The sequence below is a fragment of the Zootermopsis nevadensis genome, unplaced genomic scaffold, assembly GCF_977971745.1.
Source record: "Zootermopsis nevadensis isolate Lab colony 2312 unplaced genomic scaffold, Znev_1.0 Znev_ptg000020l, whole genome shotgun sequence".
Lineage (NCBI taxonomy): Eukaryota > Metazoa > Arthropoda > Insecta > Blattodea > Termopsidae > Zootermopsis > Zootermopsis nevadensis.
This window is the reverse complement of record NW_028259152.1, coordinates 5,825,730-5,846,340: the sequence shown is the minus strand read 5'-3', so window position 1 is coordinate 5,846,340 and position 20,611 is coordinate 5,825,730. Positions and strand designations below refer to the sequence as shown.

Sequence of the window (20,611 nt, the reverse complement as noted above, 5' to 3'; positions counted from 1 at the left end):
GGGCATTTTGGAACGTAAGCAAGTTCAAGGGCGTTGCAAAAACAGAAGAGAAAGGCTGAGGCGAGGCAATGTTGAAGACAAATTACTCTAATGGCACAGGAATATTCACACTACACCACTTTCTCTGAACCACATTTTAACCTAAAAGGAAAAATCGATCAACCTTTAGGACAATAGAAAATGAATATCGGAAGTTATCATTTGTTTCTGTCGCACAGAGAAAGCAGCTGTAGTGTAATGTTATGTTTCAAGTAAATTCATATCCATTAGCATAGACCTATGTAGCTCACGTTCTTAAAATAGTAAATCCATGTAATAACTATTTTGCTTTCACATCACATTGGATGAATATGAAAGTTGAATAAATGAGATGAGGTTTGCAGAACAGTTCTGTTTCTATCAAAATCCTGTCCCGCACGCTGGGGCCTAGTGTTTGAATCATGCGAAACTAACAGTTTAAAGAATTCGCCTCTTAACCCTGTCATGCCTGCCCGCGTATAACAACTCCAAATCGGATGAATGGGTTTTCATGAAAACTTGTCAAAATACTCCAATTTGGTTTGAAATCGGACAATGATAACGGGTGGTTCATGTGAGACCAATGATCTTGTCTCGTGCAGAAGCGAATTAATGCAGAATCCAAAGGTTGCCTTGATCGTCTGCGTGACATAGAGTGGGGAAGTCCCTTGGCAGACTCTCAGTCGAGAGGTGAAATCTCGCGTAATAACGTCATCACCGAGATGCCTTGTCCACGCTAAGGTCATTGACATCCCTGGCATCATTCACCAAATTGTGACGAATGTGTCATAATTCTTGTGCTGTTCCAAAATTTCCTTGGTCGAACAACTTTCTTTCATTTCTCAAAGAAAAATGTAGGTTTTAGATATCACTGTAGAGTACTCTATGTACTTGTGACCTCTCATTCGCTTTTTGAACTAGTCAACCGATTATGTATGGCGTTATGTCACTAGAGGCCAGCCAACCTTGAAGACTTTAATTTCCCTCAAGCATTTATAACGGTATGATGGATGCAGGAGCTTTTGAGGTAAGAGTGACACTGCGGCATTTCATATAGGGTTCTGAAATTGGGTATGGTAACGGATCTTTTCAAATATAAGACATGTTTCTGGCCACCTTGTAGAATAACCAGAAAATGGGGAATTACTTTTATATTTTATAGACTTCCAGTATTGTAAATCTTATATTGTTAATATATAACAAACAGAATTGACAGTTCCCGTTATGCAATAAATGTTTGGATAGTGCCTCTGTGTATCTCACTTATTAATATGCTGAGCCCCATCATTTTATAACCAGCAGGGCATTACCGGAAACTGATAGTGACTTACCTAACTATGGAATTTGCAATCTTTATGGAACAGGAAGGTTCATTACCGTATTTTGATGTAAGCAGTATTCTAAACACACTTTTCTTACACGTAGGTAATATGTGTTCTTCCCTCGAGGTAAGATATTGATTTTAACACAGTTCCAAAAAGACGTAGTCTCACCCCATTAAAATACTAACATTAATTTTAATAGCATAGGCGTAATTTTACAGCTGAATGGGGTTCTATTCTTTCCAACGTACGCGTTACTCTACTTGGATGGCACGACAGTTATAAACATGTCTGTGCGCATGTTTTTGTGATATATTTGATACATTTATTTTGAAATGGTTTGATAAATTCTATATTGATATTCTGAGCAGACATGTTCAGTATATACACGAAGGGATAATTAAACCAAGAATATAAAGGATAATGGTGGAGAATAGTAAATCTTTATTATCAGATGAAAAAATCTTTTTAATCAAAGATAATGCAAACTAACAAGCTTCCTAACACGCCAGGACCCAGCCCGTTAAATTTCAGCAAGGTCTTTTATTTGACGGGAGGAATGTTGCGGTCATTTGGGGAAAATGACTAGGTCCCTCACAGTTACAGGTTGGAGCGAAAGTTGCTTTTGCTTTTCGTTGATACTAATCATCGAAGTAAAGAAGTGATATAATCAAACTTTCTAAGATAGCTTCATATAAGACGAATAATAAAAACAAAACTAACCCTGCTTAAAGTCACTCGTGATAAACAGCAATAGATTTGTTCCTTCCAGGTGTTAAAATTAACAATTGCACCGGACGGTATTCGACGTAGTGAAAGTTAGACCTCGGAACGTCGTAGGACATCAGTGTTTTCATTGCCGCAATTCAACAGACCAAATGTTTCATGCAAAACGTTGATGTCATATTTAAAATATTCTGCCACACAAAATCTTGCGTATCTGACTTATGATTCAAGTCTCTTCGTTTTCAGGGTTGAACCACGTCCGATGTTTCAGAGAACATTACAGTTACTTTCCTTTGTTGATACAAAAAGTTTAACGTTCACCGAAACGTCGAACAAAACATAACTAAGAGTTGTGACTCAAGGTCGAAAACCTTTGCGTTTGAGTGACAGCATACTCAGTCCGGTACGTCCCTATTCAACTTTCAATGTAACAAATAATTTACAAACGACGTCATAACAACGCTTCGCATTTTGATTACTTTTGTATCACTTCGTTTTATGAGAGCTGGTAGATAAATAGCCTCCACTTCACCTGGAAGTGAAGTTCTCTTACTTGACTTGAAGTCACACTGAGTAACTTCGGATATCGGGACAGAACTGGTAATCGTAATAGTTTCTTGACGTTTCGGAGACCATTGCATTTTTCATCTTCAGGTTGAAAGTGTTTTAGGGGTTTTAGGAAACCAGCCTTGAATACCTAAGAACAAGCATTGAAGTCACTTTACAAGGTAAATACCTCAGCGTACTTTAACTGGAAAGGGTTTGCTTTCAAGTAAGAAGTCAAAAGTATTCAAGTTTGATAGTGTACCGATACTCTTGCGTGCTTTCTCATGCTCAGTGTGGAAAGTGTCTTAGTATATTTTTTTGCCCGTCTGTTTGTCTATCTACTCCAGGATACACTACAACTTCTTTAGTAATAATGTCCTTGAAATGAAAAATAACATTCATAACAGATTTCCTTAAGTCTCTTGCCGTATCCGGAACGTGTGTGTAACAGACATTTTCAAAAAAATGTAAATAAAAATGTTTCTGCCTTAATTCCGGGGATTCAGTGTACTCCACACCAAAACCGATCAGATAAAATACACCGTTCAACAGTTGTAGCCACTTTGGCGTTGTTAGCCAGCTAGTTGAGGCTTAAGCTTGTTAAAAGCGTCTGGGTGGAGTTGTTTGCAGTGCATTTTATGTGGTCGGTTCTGCTGTGGAATAACATTGTCCTAATGACGCAGGCAGCAAGCACCTCTGGAACGTCGGTGTAATTCTACCAGACTACAAGGCGCAACAACATATAGACAACCGTCTTCAGACTCGCCGCCGTGAAAACCTCAGATCTTACAATGCAATTAGTTTATTACAATTAATGTTTTATAGTCATCTTATACAGCTTTTCCCAATTTCATACAAATACTTATATTTTGTAACCCTACTATTTCAGCGTTACAGCGTCATTTTCAATGGTATATGATATCTATTAAAATTTATATTTAAACAAATTCCTGAGGTATGTATTTCCTTAAAAAGTATCGTGCCCAATTAAACAGATCGTTTTAGTATTTACTTTACTTACGATGATTCATGTTAGAGGAATGTTATACGCTTTTATTTTATCTGTAAAGAAATTTGAGTTCTACACGGGCCACAAATTCATACAACAAATTTAATATTGACCGGATACCAAATTTCACTGTCATACATTGAGTAGTTTAGTAGATGAATGTACGGAAGAACAGAACTGACGTCAACATAATGTGTTTATTTTGACCACTTCGTGCAAAAAGAGATTTAGATCTAACCAGGACCGTACTCACTGATTGTTTCCTTAGATTGTGCACTAATTTCTTTCGACTGAGTTCACGTGAGAAGATGTCAGCGTTACGGTTCTTTGCACTTTGTTGCATTCAGAAAGAACGTGACAAGAGAAAATATCTTCCAGGGTAACAAAACGTAATGATAAGGGCAAAAACGCTTTCAACTTCACAGGTTAGAGTAATTGCGTTCTATGTTCAAACATGACTGTTGGGCCTTAACTGTTCTTTGTCTGCCCGAATGTTTTATCTTCGAAAATTCTAAATATATTTAGAATTTGGAAGGTCTCTTGGGGATTTACAGGGCTTAGCACTCAGTTTAATGCGTGGAAAAACAACTTAAAAGGCATTTACAAATTACTGGTGATTATTTTCATATAATTAGTAAGATTTTCCGTTTATTTATAAAACTATTTATTTTATTACGCTTTGTATAGTACAAGTTCTTGTAGCATCAGATCACATTGGATAGGTAGCATACTGGAATGACAAACTTTCAATGTTGATTTCCAACAGCAAATTTAATTGAAATCCACTGAATAATTTTCACAGATAAAACAGGCAGACGGATTGACGTACAAACACGACTTCGCATTATGCATTAAGTTTTATACATTGTCATTTACAAACCAGAAACCTTTAAACCGTCAGCATATCCTTGTGAACAGCAGTCAGTCAAAATCAGTAACTTGTTAGCCATGACAGGAAAGCAGATATTATTGTGAACGAAGTTCATTTACCGGTAACGGACAATCACGATTCGACATACTTAAACATTTGTAATTTGTTAAATCATCACGATATTCCTGGGGAGTAGGTGACTTGCAATCAAATATGAATAAAGAAGAGGCGAGAACAATACCAACAGAATAATGCTCACGTAGTTAAACGTGTAATTATTTTACATTGAGGACATAAAAAAGTAAAAAGCTGACGTTTGCGAAACTCTGTATGTGTCTAAAATATAACGCCTAATTTGTATACTCTGTGCAAACTCTGACATATCAAAGGTGTTTCAAATACGAGAAAACTCCGGAGCTGAAAGCCAAAGCCTAGAGAAATTATGGCTTGCCTGCTAACATCAGGATTCAATGCTACGTTCATATAGAGAAGTATAGTATTGGGCTCTGTGTGAGAACACATGCAGTAGGCCCTGACACATTCGAAATTGGGGCAAACTCAACGTACTCATGCAATTTTACCAAATGTCCATGTTTATGTTAAAATTAAGAACCAAAGCACTTACCGGTCTCTGAAGATGCACCCACCAGCTGCACCACAAACACTAGTTCTCCGATCTGCATTTACCCATTAACTTAGCCGTGAGCTCATTTCACTTTCTGTTGCTGTAATACCTAAATCAGACCGAGGGGATTTCATTACCATTGTCATTCAGCTTACAGCGCTTAGTTTGGATATAGAAAGGAAATAAATGTGCATATCATTCCGGAGTGAGTAGCGTTCGGAGAGAAAAGTTCAATCACAATTTAAGTGGTGTTCGACCTACAAGGGCGTAAGGAGCAAAGTAAAGGTCTCTTTCATGGGCGATCATTTCCTGAAATTGAAACTTTGAGGACTGTTGGCGGGTTTCTGCGAACACGATAATGAGCAGGTAATTTGACTATCTGAGCAATTACATCCTCAGAAAGGACGCCGCTGCTTGTAGTTCGTTACTGGCGTTGCGCTCGCCGTATTTCAGTGTATTTCGCGTTTTTCTGTGTAGGTAAAGGCAGAGGGTCCAATCAAACATCTTAGATGATCTGAAAATTAGGAAATTACCCAGCAGACCAAGGTTGTTAAGAGCTGAAAGCGCTTTGAAGAAGAATTGAATTTTGATATTTAAATTTCTCATGACGGCAAGCATGAATATGGCTGTTCTATCAGAGCCGCGCCTGACACCTTTGGAGACGTCGTTAACGTTTGCCAGACTACACGGCGCAACATTCCAGAAGACAGCCATCTTCAAAGATGTCGTTGTATGAATTTAACGGTAGGCCTACAAGATTGTTTTAAGTTAAATTATTATCAAATTTGAGAGTTGTTTGATACTGGATATTTTAAGTTTATCCATAAGTACGCGCAAATTGATCCTCGCATTTCAGTTACTTCTTTTGGTTGCAACTGAGAGAATCTACAGAATCACGTTGTTAGGATGGAACGAGATGAAACCCAGACATCCAGAATATGTGATATATGTTTTTATGTTGTTGTTTTTTGTCATTTTACGACGTACATAGCTTAAACCATTAATTATTCTTAGCGTTCTTCTTCCTGTAGCCTGTGTAGTAATAATGAGGCTGCCATTAGAGTGAACGCTACATAGAAATGGGCTACTAATTGGGCTAAGTAACAATAGAGGAAATGCATGCCTAACCACCGTTACGCAGTTGTGTGTTTCTAATCGAAGAAATGCAGTTGGTGCTTGGCAAATACGCTGCTCTAGCATTCAGCCATTTGCCACTGTGCAACAGCGCCCACCTTCACTTTGCTTCTCCTCCCCCTTCAATTATGACCTTAGCGCGGTATCAAGTTCCGCCAGCCACATCTGTCTTCCCTTCTCTTAAGCTGCATGTATTATGAAAGGGTTCCGAACAAAAGGAAAACAAATAGTAGTGCCTTTCATTGTAAAAGATGCAAAAGAGAAAACACGCAGATGATTTTAACGTTTTTATTTGGAATATGTTTGAAGTGCATCTTCCCTTTCATTCGCTGAACTATTTCATGCTCACCTAGGACGGATATAAAAGGATACATGAGTTGAGTGGTAAACATTGCATTCTGAGCTGCTGTTCGCTGCGGGTACCAGTGGATACCACACAAAATGGCACCTCGTGTATCCGTAAGTAAACATAAGCTGTCAGGTGTCGTACATTTTCATCACATAGTTACTTTGATATTAATCTTTGAAAATATCAGAATTACGAAACCTTACAAAACTCACATAAACTACTTTTCTTCGAAAAATTTTAAACGATAATATGTGATCTTGATGTAGAAGGGATGTTGGTATGAAATTGGTTCACAGAGAAACTGGGTAGGAAAATATGTCCTGGATTCACCTTCCTCCTCACAGGATTCTTTAAAGGATTTTTCTGTGTACGAAACGAAGCTGGAATTTGTCACCAACTAGAAAAAAGTTAGCCCAGCACCACTAAATTAGTTATTGTAGAACTTCAACGATCCATAGCATACTCTGCTTAATCATTTTTACCACATAAGAATACACAAGCTACACTTTTGACTTCGTACTCCCTCATTTTCATTATCAGTTTCTCTGATAGAGGTAATTTTATTGTGAGTTATTTAAATATATTTATTTACGATGAGACAGATGTAAAGATGTTTAAATAATTTTATAGATTACAAGTGAAGATGGGACAGTGGCCCTGTCTTTCTAAAAGAATTACATTTTTCATGTGTGCTTATAAGATCAGTTTCCAGTTTCAGCAGCTTCGGTTACTGAAGTCTGTCCAACATTGCGGCAATATTTGCATTTGAAATCTTCAGATTGAATGTGGCATTTGTAAATCTGTATAGCTGGTTTTATACGTGTCTATTACATTTGTTGCACTTCAGCAATATAATTATATTAAAATATATTATTCTTAGAATATGGCATAGACTCTGACGGAGTTGACGGGTCCTTTGACGTAACAGTCTGATTTGACTTCTCATTCTGTCCACGTGGAATCTAATACTGACGCGAAACATGTTTCATTATTTTTTATCCTTTGATCTTCGCCAATAACAGAGAAACAAATTGTGTGTGTAACTTAGGCACATCAATTAGGTTTTTTGTTTCATCTTGAATTTCTCTTGCTAACAAACAGCCAAAAGTATTCGCTTTCTAGATTGATGTTTTAGTGGTTATGTTAATGCGAGACTTGTTTACCACCGACTTGCAGTACAAGAAAAATAACGCAGTCCAGTTAGCTTGCAACTGTACAAAAGAGTTCTACGAAATAATCTCAGGAGGTTATCGAGTTACAAGGAATTTATTTTAACAAAAGTTACGTGCTTATTTGCAACAAAATATTTTCATAAGAACACTGCAGTTTCAGGAACGCGTATTTCTAATATTTTTACTCTGTGATTTTGCATATAGCTGGCCGGCTTTTACATCAATTTACCACAGAATAAACCCATTTTTGTTTTTGTAATATCAACAAACTGAAGTCATACTTTACGTCTCTGACACTTTTAACAGCATCGTGTCGCAAAGTATCACAAGTTACTTGCAGATTCTTCATATTAATATAATATATGACGTAGACGACTATTTTTAAAACGAAAATTCTCTTAGAAAATGACAGTCTTAAATTTTATCTCAATTTTTATAACTTATGAGCAGTACCCTGAGGACGATGACGGACATCGTTCTCGAAACTTCGGTGTTTTCGCCATTCAACCGCCCGATGATGCCGGTAGCTAGATAAGAATTCATTACAAGCAGATCTATATTAGATCAATACAGACCAAATTAAGACTCGCATGACAGCGTCTAGTTCAGACCAATATGAAGTTTCAATGAAAACCAATGTACGACTTCACAATTTTGTATTCATTTGAGGTACTTTGTGTGTACAACGTCTCAATCACATGGCTAACGGCCAATTTTAAAATAATTATTTGTTTTTATTCAGCTCAACGTTAATTATCGTAGTATATCGTACTTAACATTACGCAAGCCAGATTTCATATTTGTTCATTAAAGTGCTTTCCCAGGAAAATAAAGAACAAATCAACGCAGTGTTGTCGCTTTCTGACTAAGGGCAGTGTGTTTCGTAAAGCGTTGCTTCGTGTAGATGACATTAAACTATCAAGTGTTGAAATGCAATCTGATTGTAAAAATTATAGTACAATATTTCGAAAGAAAAAAGCCAGCAGATAGCATGGTGTTTGGGAAAATAGGACAATATATTTCAGGGATTAGGAGAGTACGCTTGTCGATGTATCTGATTTTCGATGTTAGGAAGGGGCGTCATGTTGACTTGATAAATAAATTAGACCTGTGCTTTCCCTTTCACCCATTCCTACGCTTTTCTCCTCCGTTTTAGAATGGCAGTTTTCTTTTTCGTGTCTGTCACCTCCGTTTGTTCGTCCATCCGCGACAAGTTTCAGTGCCAAATTGAGCAGCTTCGTGTCACCCGGTGTATTCATTTGTACTGCCACAAGGTTGTCCTGTCCCACTTACATCCCTTAATGGAATAGTAGCTAGTACTGGTGGCTCAAAACAGCAATTTATGCTCGTATTTGCCTGTGTAAAATGTTGGAAGAAAAGCTTTTTTGCTTGGCTTAATAAACTGTAATAATTGCGCCTGCTAGTAATGTGATTGGGTTTGGACCTTACACTGACCATTCCTTCGGAACTCTGCTAAAATTCACTTTGCCAAGACAAGAACTTTTAATACTTTACAAAAATCAACTGAGATGTAAAACGCGCTGATGGGACCTTTATTATTGGCTCATCGAAATAATGGATACTGAAGATCACTGGGGTCTTCTGTGGTTTGTTCTTTATTATTATAATAAATCCACGTGGTACTTGTGATGTTTCTATTGCTACGACTAGCTGTTTTTATTTCTTCGCTGGTTTGATAAAGGCGACCCTTGAAACTACACAGTGTGTTGCAGTTCCTTCAGTTTTGAGATATTCTGTTAGAAGTGGATGTGAGTCAGATTTGTTGGAAAATGTATCTGATACAAAATATAGCCAAACCAATATATGTGACTAAATTACAGTTAAATTCAAAAAATAGTTTTAATTTCAATTCTGGTCTTACATAGTGACATTGCTGTGGATATGTAAAGCTTGTGACTATATACTAATCTACGTCTATTTATTCGTGAATATTTTACTTTTTTGAATGACTGTTTAATGCCTGTTTGACCAAAAGGTTTTAATAGTCGAGGCTGCAGGATGTGAATTAAACGGTAGGAAAATCTCTCACCAAATAGATGTAACCAGTGTATTTTCTTGTGTGGTACATATCAGAATTGATGTCAGAATGTCCCACTATTCACCATTCTTGACTTCGCGATTATTAATGTCTTCCATAAATTTAACGTTTTAGACGTTCCTGTTTCTATGGAAATTCCGTGTCGCGTTTGTGTATTTTAACATCCTGGTTCGAAATGTCGACACTGAACAAGTTCGCTTTTGTAAAGTATCTGCATTTCATGCGTTTCATACTCATCCAATTTTGTTTTACTTTACAGTTTATATCTGTAATTTTCTTGGTTTTCTTTGGACTTTGCCATGCTGGAGGCGGAGGCGGCCATGGAGGAGGGTACGTAGTAAACAATGCACGTTAGTACTCAAGGTAGAGCTTAGGCCTACACCAGGAAAAACGCTGATGTCTGACTGACGCTTTGCAGGAAGAAGGTGATCATTCACGTTCCCCTCAAAGTAAAACACATTCATCACACGCACACAGTCTATAAGATAATTAAGGTGCCTAGCGGAGGACACGGTGGAGGCGGTGGTCATGGCGGAGGCGGACATGGAGGTGGCGGCGGATACGAAGTAGTCGCAGTGAAGTACGAAGACGGCGGACATGAAGGCGGTCACGGAGGCGGATTTGGAGATGATCACGGAGGAGGTTTTGGAGGCGGTCACGGAGATGGTGGCTACGGAGGCGGTGATATTGGAGGCGGACACGGAGGTGGGCACGGCGGAGGGTTTGGAGGTGGACACGGAGGCGGGCACGGCGGAGGGTTTGGAGGTGGATACGGAGGCGGACACGGCGGTGGTTTCGGAGGCGGACATGGAGGATTTGGCGGTGATCATGGAGGTGGTGGCCACGGAGGTGGTGGCCACGGAGGTGGCGGTTACGGTGGCAGTGGCGGCCATGGCTGGGATTAGAGCAAGACTGGGTGAAGTGATAAGCCAATGAAACAAAATCAAATTGACTTGTACCGTACAGCACAGTGATTCCGTCCAACAGTGGAATTCACGTATTGTGCATTTCACACTTTTGTACATAGGTAGTGTTCTCTTGTTCCGCACTGCGCATCATACGGGTAGTTTCCAGACTGGCTGTGATGTACCTTCTGGAACTAGCCTAACCTGTTTACTAGTCTCATCACAACATTATTTCTTGTTTTTATTGTTGTTGTTTTCTTTTATACTTATTGTGTACAGTTCATACAAATAAACAGCTTTGTTTGTAACACCGTGTTCTTCAAGGCAACGATTCTCAATTCCATGTATGGCTGTGTCCTGAAAATGTCAGTAAGAACTGAAGTATTAATGTCCTTTTCCTGACTCTTTGACCGAAAGTGCATGTAGGCTAACGTAGCTTCCTTCACCACCGACTTTGCAGCATGAGCTAACACTATCAAAGGTCTCCCAGATTTTGCATAAGCAGCTACCAGTTAAATATGACTCGCAATTTAACCTTAAATTTAACAATGTCCGTCAGGCTTAGTGATCCAGGAATTTCACCAGGTAGTCACATTAACGATGTCTCCGTGTGTCCATATATCCTGAGAGCTGTCGTCCTGTCTTGAACTGTTCCTTAAACAAACTCCTACATAGGAATCTTAAAATAACCATGTTTATAAGAGCCCGCTGCCAGACCTTATCCTGAGCCAGCTGAATCCAGTCAACACCTTACCATCCTAGTTCATTAAAATGCATTTCAACAACAGACCTACTTCTAAGCCTCCATCGTTTTAGTACTTTTCCCTTCAGATATAAAGTGCATTTGTTACATAAATTTCGTTCATCCGGATTCGTTCTACATGTTCTGCCCATTCCATCCTCCTTGACTTTAACACTCTACTAATATTTGATGAGTACAATTCATAAAAACCTTTAAGCAATTGTTTCCAATATTTGTTACTTCCTATATCTTGGGTTCATAAATTCTCCTCAGAACTTCATTCTTAAGCAGCAGCCATGTAGATTTCTGTCTTCTGGGTTGTTACGATGAATCGCCCTGATGACGGAGGCAGTATGACCTCTGAAACGTTGGTAACCATCGACCAGACTACAAAGCGCAACAACCCAGGAGACAGAAATCTTCATACTCATCGCCCTGATGATGGAGGCAGTATGACCTCCGAAACGTTGGTAAACATCGACCAGACTACATAGCGCAACAACCCAGAAGACAGAAATCTTCATACTCATCGCCCTGATGATGGAGGCAGTATGACCTCTGAAACGTTGGTAACCATCGACCAGACTACACAGCGCAAGAACCCAGAAGACAGAAATCTTCATACTAAGAATCACCCTGATGACGGAGGCAGTATGACCTCTGAAACGTTGGTTAACATCGACCAGACTACACAGCGCAACAACCCAGAAGACAGAAATCTTCATACTCACCGCTGTGAAAACCTCAAATCTTACAATATCCATGTACACTCATCCTTCCTACGTATTATATGTTAAACCAGGGAAAGTAATGATTTACCTTGTTGTCCACTGCACGAGACTTAAACATGTAGGAAACGTAGAGGAATAGTGTGTAGAACGTAGGAGGAAACCTCGTCTTGTTTCTGCCATCCGTGTCAGAAAATATTATATTTTACGAATGACTATCAAATTCAGAGTTCTTTCTGATTCATAAGTGTAGCTAAATCATCCTAACATGAATACAGTTGTTTCTTGTGATCTCATCAATTTCGTACTTAAATAAGCTAAGGAAATAACCACACGATTTATGTAGAAGGCTCGAGTTGATTTCCCTTAGTCCTGTGCTTTGTTTCAGACAAGTGTTTTCAGCCAACTTACTGTTTTAACGTAAATATTTTATACAGAGGAAATCTGAAGGAACAAGGCAGCAGGAGGCGACACCCAGAAACACATAGGTCATCGCCCTGATATTAAAGGCAGCAAGGATCTCTGTAACGTTGGTAAACTTCTACCAGGCTACATGGCGCTACAACCGAGAAGGCTCACCGCCGTGAAAACCTAATATCCTACATACTTAAATTTATTTTCATTTTCACAAGATCTCCACGTGTTGCATGTAGTAAACGTATGTCAAAAGCTTTTAATACCCAGAGTGCAGCAATGTGCCATAACTTATCCGCAGACAAGATGAAATATTTATCAGGATAAACTTTGTCAGTTTAGTCTCGGAATAGTTTATGATGTCCCATATCTTGTTTTTATTAAGGATAACATCTGTGTAGCTGGAATACTGCAGTGATGAATATATGTATTAAGTATTCCTGTGCACTGCAATTCTATTTTAAGGTTCGTGGAAGTTGGAATTAGTTTTAGCTGAGTAGTATATTTAACAACTTCGACAGTAACCTGTTGAGTGAAGGTAATAATGCAATACAAATATAAAAAAAATGTTTTATTTAAATGTGTGTATATGGTAACAACATGCAATTTAAATATTCATTACACGTACAAGAAATAATTTAAAATAATTCCATGTATATAGCATTTGAGAAGAGACATGCGAAGAGAGAGAAACCCATACCAGAGGCTTCTTTGTAACCTCCTCCTCAGGTCGCAGAAACTGCAAGTTTTTAAGTACAATAAAGTGTAATACAGACAATATCAGCTGTATAGTTAATGATTCTTGTCTGGTCCACATGCTTAAAGTAACAATACTATTTTGTCCTTAAAACTGTGTATCCAATACGTGAGTCAAATAAGTACTATATTATTATTATTTATTATTGACTGCAAATGGGTTTATACCCGGTGGCAGTGTCCTACAATAACATACAAAACAATGAGACAGAACAGAACAATGAGATACATCAACACAATGAGACAGAACAAAACAATAAACAAAAGGACACAACAATAACAATAAGACACAATAAACAATGAGATACATCAACACAGAGACAGAACAAAACAATAAAAAAAGGACACAACAAAAACAATAAGACACAATAAACAATGAGATACATCAACACAGAGACAGAACAAAACAATAAAAAAAGGACACAACAAAAACAATATGACACAACAATGAGATACATCAACACAATAAGACAGAACAAAACAATAAACAAAAGGACACAACAAAAACAATAAGACACAACAATGAGATACATCAACACAGAGACAGAACAAAACAATAAAAAAAGGACACAACAAAAACAACACATCCCACTCAAAATCAACCAACTCATAAATTACAAAACCATCCAACCTCAAGTACTTAACTTAAAAAAAAGAACTTAATACCACCTAGACATAAGACAACAACTGTAATGTATTAAAAACGTCATGAACTGATGCACTCACACAACAATACAACATACCACACTCAAAATAAAACATCTGACACACAATAAAAAAAAAACACATCCACTAATTAATCACAATACTTAGAGTAGAATATAAAGTCCGCTCTCAGTACATGAAAATTTTATCCCAAAGAACTACAGCCCTTCATCACTTGGAGACTAAGACACTTCACTTCCCTTATCACCATTTATTCCCAACTTAATAACCCTTAGCTTGTAACTACTTTTCTGACCCTCTTTCTAAAGGTGCCTAATTTACAGGGGAAAGACTCTAGCACACCTGGAGGTAATTGGTTCCAGCTTCTTATGGTCCTATTTACAAAGGAATATTTGCCTACATCCGTTCTTTGTTTCCTAGTCCTAATTTTCCGACTATGATCGTCCCTGCCCAGGTAGCATGGCTTTAATAATCTATCCTCTATCATTTTCCAAGCCCGGCCCCCCGTGTATGCTTTGAAAAGGGCGCACATTCGGGCTATCAATCTACGCTTTGCCAATGTTTCCCAACCAGATTCGTTCGTGAAATTTGCAAATTTAGCCGCTCTCTTCTGCACCCGATTTAGGGCTCTTACCTGTCCTTCCCTGTAAGGGTCCCAACACACAGCTCCATATTCAAGTATCGGTCTCACTAGCGACGTATAAGCTAAACGTTTCGTATTGTTATTTCCCTTTTTTAGTATACGCATTACGAAATGGAGAGCCTTCCATGCTTTAATTAGTGTATAATTCACATGATCTGCCCAGCTCAGATCACTGCGAATAAGTATTCCTAAGTACTTAAAGCTATTTGCCTCTGGAATTAATTGATCCCCAAAAAAGTAACTCAGCTTATCCTTCACCCTAGCTCTATTGAAGCTGACTGCTTTACTTTTACCTGGATTTATCTTCATTTCATTTTCTACCGCCCATTCCCATAATCTATTCATATCTGTCTGTAACTTATCAATGTCACTACTATCCATTATTTTCCTGTATACTATACAATCATCAGCGAAAAGCCGTATATTTGAATCAATGTTTTTCCAAATATCATTAACATAAGCTAGGAATAGCAAGGGACCTAATACGCTCCCTTGCGGCACTCCTGACGTTACCCTGACTTCATGAGATAGCTGTCCGTCCACTCTTACTCTTTGCGAACGTCCTAAGAGAAATTCCTTTACCCATAACACTACCCTCAAGTCCACACCGGTTGCAGCAATTTTTGTAATCAGCCTATCGTGTGGGACTAAATCGAATGCCTTTGAGAAATCTATTATAACCGCATCAGTCCTGATTCCCTCGTCCAATGAATCAAAAACATCTTGACAAACCGTGACTACTTGACTTTCGCATGAGTACCCTGGTCTAAACCCATGTTGACCCTCATATAACCACTCACTCCTTTCCCAGACTTGCCTTAGATACCCTGCTATAACGTGCTCCATTTGCTTACAAACCACCGAGGTTAAACTGACCGGTCTATAGTTCCCAACTACCGATCGATCTCCCCCTTTATAAATAGGGACCACTATAGCCTTCTTCCAGTCCCCTGGGATAGAATTGTTGTTCATCGTTACCTCCAGCAGACGCGCAAGGTATGGAATCATTGCTTCCCCACCTAACTTTAAAATTTCCCCGGGTCAAATGTACTAAAATAACATGCACGATTATTAAGTACGGAAATTAAGAATCGCTTTTTATCATCGCTACCATTACTAGGTGTTGGCTCTTAAAACTTTCAACTTTGAAAATACATCTCAAAAATTTGAAATGATTCTATACTGATTGCGCATCCTATGTAGGGATCTTAATGAATTCGACTATGTTAAAAATGTAATTAGATCATATCGCCTTTTTTAAAACGAAAGGGAAAAAAATTTGCAAATGTTACTTTTACCTGACAAACAAACAAGATGTTTCAGAACAGTGACGTGCGGGTGGTAAATAAAATTTATGTTCGTTACAAAGTGTAAGCTTTTATTATGTAAAAGTGAAGTCTTTCTTGACTTTATAAGATGGTGTTTCCTGTGTGCTATGACAGATTATGTATGTTGTGGGCCCCCTCTCCAGGCATTTCACCGTCTCTGTAAAATGGCACATGTATAATAATGTTATATATCTTCCGATTTTTACAAATTTTGTTATATTACTTTTTACAATAACAAATGTTCACAACATGAAGTAAGAAGACAGGCTATTAAGATTGAGATTATTTACTAATAACACTTGTATTTGTCCTGCGGAACGTACGTCTGAGTGAGAAATGAAATCAAATTATTAAATTATTTTATGTTTCTTAAAAGGCAATAAATATGTTCAGCAATTATATTTCCGTTCTAAAATACATTTAAAACTTGAAGCGAATCAGGAAGAGAATGCTTTGTTAAACTTTATATTTCAACCTAACTCCTACTTAAATACCTCTGGGGATGTGATTTTATCGATTGAATATATTAGAATACTGTGTGTATAAGCTCATCTGAAACGTCAGTTAATATCTACCAGACTGAACTGCGCAACATTCCAGAAGATAGTCACGTTCAATTAGAAATTCATTTCTAAATCAAGCCGACCTGATTTATAATTAAACAAATTTAATTCATTGCAGATTGACAGTCAATTAAAGCTGTTTCTGCACTTTAAATAATAAAATAAATAATCTATCAAGTAGACTTATGTATACTAGGTGTATACCATGAGTTTCTAATTGCCGCTTCAGATGGTGATGGGTGACAAGCTTTACACTCCGGCCGCTTTAACCCAGGAGGAAAAGCCGGTACTCGTTGAATAAGAGACTAGATAGGTCCTAGAGACGATATTTATGTGGTGGCAAAGAGGAAATTCCCGTCTCTACCCTAATTTGTCACTTTACTGTCTCAATTAAGTCCAAGAAAATGCTTCGTTCGAATATGCACTTTATGTGGATGTGCATTGTTTCAAACGTATAATACCTGCTATGAGGTTTCACAGGAAACAAGTCAACGTGTTTTAAACATAGTTTTGCTCAAAAATATGAGCAAACCTTGCGTGATCTTTCTCCTTAGTATTGGTGCTGCCGTACCAGATGTCTTTAATTACATCACCATAACTGTTGCTTATTACGAAACTCTCATAATTGTGTAGATGTTTATGATCTTTCCCGTCCATATCGTGAACGCCATTAATTTCAACAGTCTGGCCGACGTGATCCTTAGGGTCCATAACATAACGTATCTCCATGGACGTGTGATCATCGAATCCATGAGTCTCATACGTAGTCTCCTTGTCTTCGCTTCCATTTTCGTGTACTTTATACCCAGATCCGTCCCTCACATATTTCATATTTCCTTGGCCACTATCTGTTACAACTCTGATGCCCCCACTTGAATCATAAATATCACCGTATTGCATGTGGCTTTGGCCACCTCCTGTACTTTTACCATAATCCCCACGTAAAAGGTCGTCATTTCCATTATCCGCGTAGCCATAGCCACTTCCTGTATCTCCCTCATAACTTACACCTAAAACATTATCACGTCCACTGTCCACATGACTTTGGTCACCTCCAGTGTCTTCCTGGTGACCTCCACTTAAAACCTGACCATATCCATGACTCGTAATGTTATGGCCACCCTCTAATTCTCCCGCATAATTATCACTTAATAAGTTAACATGTCCAATGTGGGCATGACTGTGGTCACCACCCATACCTCCACTTAAAACATGGCCATGTACTTGCTCCAAGTAATTATAACCATCTCCTGTTTCGTCTCCACGAACCCCACTTAAAGCAAAAGTGTGGCCACCGCTCATCAACTCTTCATGATCGATATTTGAGTTATGGTTAGTACTGTGCTTCACATGGCCGTTTCCATCCTTATAGTTTATACTCGGTACATGCATTTGGCTATCGCCCAATCCCCCACCACTGTCTGGAAGATGGTTCTGTCCTCCGTAATTCCAGTAAGTGGCCTTACTGTGTTTCTGATCTCTGTCACCTCCATCATGAAGCATATAGTGGTCACCTCCATGCATATCTATTCCGTGTTGCATTTCGTCCTTATCGCTTCCGTGAAAATGCCCACTTTCTTTCTGGTCATGATTCGTGTTCCCAAACCCTCCCATTTGCATCGGTTCCTGTATATGATGATGGACCTGATGACCATATTCAATTCCCGTTTTACCAAGATAATTGTCGATATGATTGTCGTCGTGTACCTTATGTGTATGATGATGGCCACCGTGGCCGTGGTGTAGATCTACATATTGAACTTCGTGCGTATGGTGACCCCCATGTCCATGGCCATGTTCATGACCGTAATGATGGCCATGGCCATGATGGTTGCCGTGTCCATGACCATGGTGGTGGCCGTGGCCATGACTGTGATGGTGGACATGTCCGTGACCGTGATGGTGGCCATTCCCGTGACCGTGATGGTGGCCATGCCCGTGACCGAAGTGGTGGACGTGGCCATGACCATGACCGTGCCCATGATGTCCATGACTGCCTCCATGCCCGCCGACGTAAATATAAACGGTCTTGGTGTGGTGATGGTGTTTAATAAATTCTGGTACGTGGATTTTGAAGTGTACACTGCAAAATTATAGAAATACAGTAGTGTTATATTTATTTACGAAAGTATGCATCAGTATATCAGTACATTGATTTCTGTACATTTTCACGGGTATTTCAGGGTAAAATTCTGATTTAGTGCATTCAGTATTTTTACCAACATTTGTCAAATTGTTTTCCACAAATGGACGAACGTAATTTTCTTTGCTTTTTGATGTTATACTGCGTGATAGTTAAATCTGATTTAGACATTTTTATCACTCTGCATTGGATTTTGAAACTCTTAAACACTGTTTCTTTTCTCGAAAATTGTGTGTGAATATGTGTATGTCTAAGGTACTTCCTGTCACACTACTTAGTTGCAATTTCTGTGCAGCACATATTTATCTGTCCTGTAGCTAGTATTGCAAAGCCAGCAATTTCACAGCTTACTTGTTACTTAAACGGTCAACAGTAAACATGTCATTGGCAGAGCGTTCACGTTAATAGTGTTAGCCCGACTATGACTGCTAACATTGTTAACATGAACGCTTCCCCACTGGCTCTGTGCATAATTTAGGGAAGACAACATAGCCTAGCAAGCTCAGAAATCTTCAGTCAATATTCTCACTTAGGAAATTCACACTCAGGGTGATTAAGTCGATAAGAATGAGATGGGCTGGGGATGTAGCGCGCATGGATGGGACAAGAGATGTGCACCGGGTATTGGTTGGGAAGCCTGAGGGGAAGAGACCGCTGGGGAGACCTAGACGTAGATGGGAGGATAATGTCAGGCGGGATCTATGGGAGATAGAAGTTGAAGGAGACTGCATTTTGTTGGCCCAGGACAGGGTCCGGTGGGGGGCTTTGGTTAATTCGGTGATGAATCTTCGGATTCTGTAAGCCATCAAGTTGGTTAGTTAGGAAAATCACACTTTGCAATCCGTCTTTAATTAATTAACCAACGTTTTAACAAGTCAACACACTTACAACCTCAGCGTATTACTTACTGTTTGTTACCGCCTTTGCCACCCCCATGGATCACGGTCACAATGGCTAACACGAGAAACAAAATTATCTGAAAAACAAAGACGAGAACATTTAAGTACAGTTGTATTTGTTTATTAAGTGATGTTGTTGTAATCTTTGGAGGAAGATGTCCTGTAACTAATATAATTATCATCTCACTCTGTGGTAAAAGCCGAAATACCATCTCTGAGGTTAATGTGTTTAACGGTTAGCATTTGAAGCGTAATGTGGATTAACGCATTTGTCAGTTATCGCTGTCAAACTGGAAGCTAAATATCGTAAGTCCACAATTTTTGTTTTGTGTTCTACAAAAAATAGTTATGTTAACAAAAGTAGCATATATCTCTAAGATTTATTAACATGCATTATTTTAGAATCACTTATCATGTGGCGCTTCAATCTAAAAACTTTATGCAACCGCCATATTTTTGTAACTGATCTAAGGAAGTGAAAAATTGAACAATTGAAATAACTCTCTCATCTACGCCTATGCCAGCGCGTCCCTTCCAGTGAGGTTTAAAACTAAGACACTACATGCATTCCTTGTTCCACCACGCCTCAGCCTTCTTGATTTCATCACTTACAGTTCTGAAAGTTATTCCAATTAACACTAGTATCCTTTTCCCAACTGAAAAACTCTACACAGCTTACCACCTCTCTTAGTAACGCCATCTTTGTAACACCCCCTCGATCAGTCTGACATCGTCGTCCACCCAAAGTCACAACTGTTATGGAGGTGAATGTCAGACTTTTCATTCCTTTATAGCTTCCATGCTTTAGAGTGGGGTTTCTCGAGTCTTAAAAATTAATGCGTGGATCGAGAAGACATTTTTCACCATTCTTCTTCTTGTTTTGGTGAATGTCCGTCCCATGGATTGTTCAGTTTTTTCTTGCGGACTCCGAGGGATTGTGTTCGACATGGTGCCAGGACTGTACGCTTCATTGCTCTTACACTGCCGCGTGCC

The 20,611-nt window shown here is 38.7% G+C and overlaps 3 protein-coding genes across 4 annotated transcripts in view; 2 read left to right on the top strand and 1 right to left on the bottom strand.

The window, feature by feature from the left end:
• LOC110827709 (protein bric-a-brac 1) overlaps positions 1-20,611 on the top strand; it is a 456,379-nt gene that overhangs the window by 121,685 nt on the left and 314,083 nt on the right. The window lies entirely within an intron of this gene.
• On the top strand, positions 6,618-11,044 carry LOC110827713 (uncharacterized). The gene is made up of 3 exons (XM_022059625.2): positions 6,618-6,710; positions 10,091-10,161; positions 10,250-11,044. The coding sequence occupies exons 1-3, from the start codon at positions 6,693-6,695 to the stop codon at positions 10,734-10,736; spliced, it is 576 nt and encodes a 191-aa protein (XP_021915317.1). The 5' UTR covers positions 6,618-6,692; the 3' UTR covers positions 10,737-11,044.
• Positions 15,900-20,359, bottom strand: LOC147873272 (uncharacterized). The gene is made up of 3 exons (XM_087351744.1): positions 20,298-20,359; positions 19,628-19,695; positions 15,900-18,659 (listed from the first exon to the last, which is right to left on the bottom strand). Exons 1-3 carry the CDS (start codon positions 20,316-20,318, stop codon positions 17,075-17,077), a joined length of 1,674 nt encoding a protein of 557 aa, XP_087207870.1. The 5' UTR covers positions 20,319-20,359; the 3' UTR covers positions 15,900-17,074.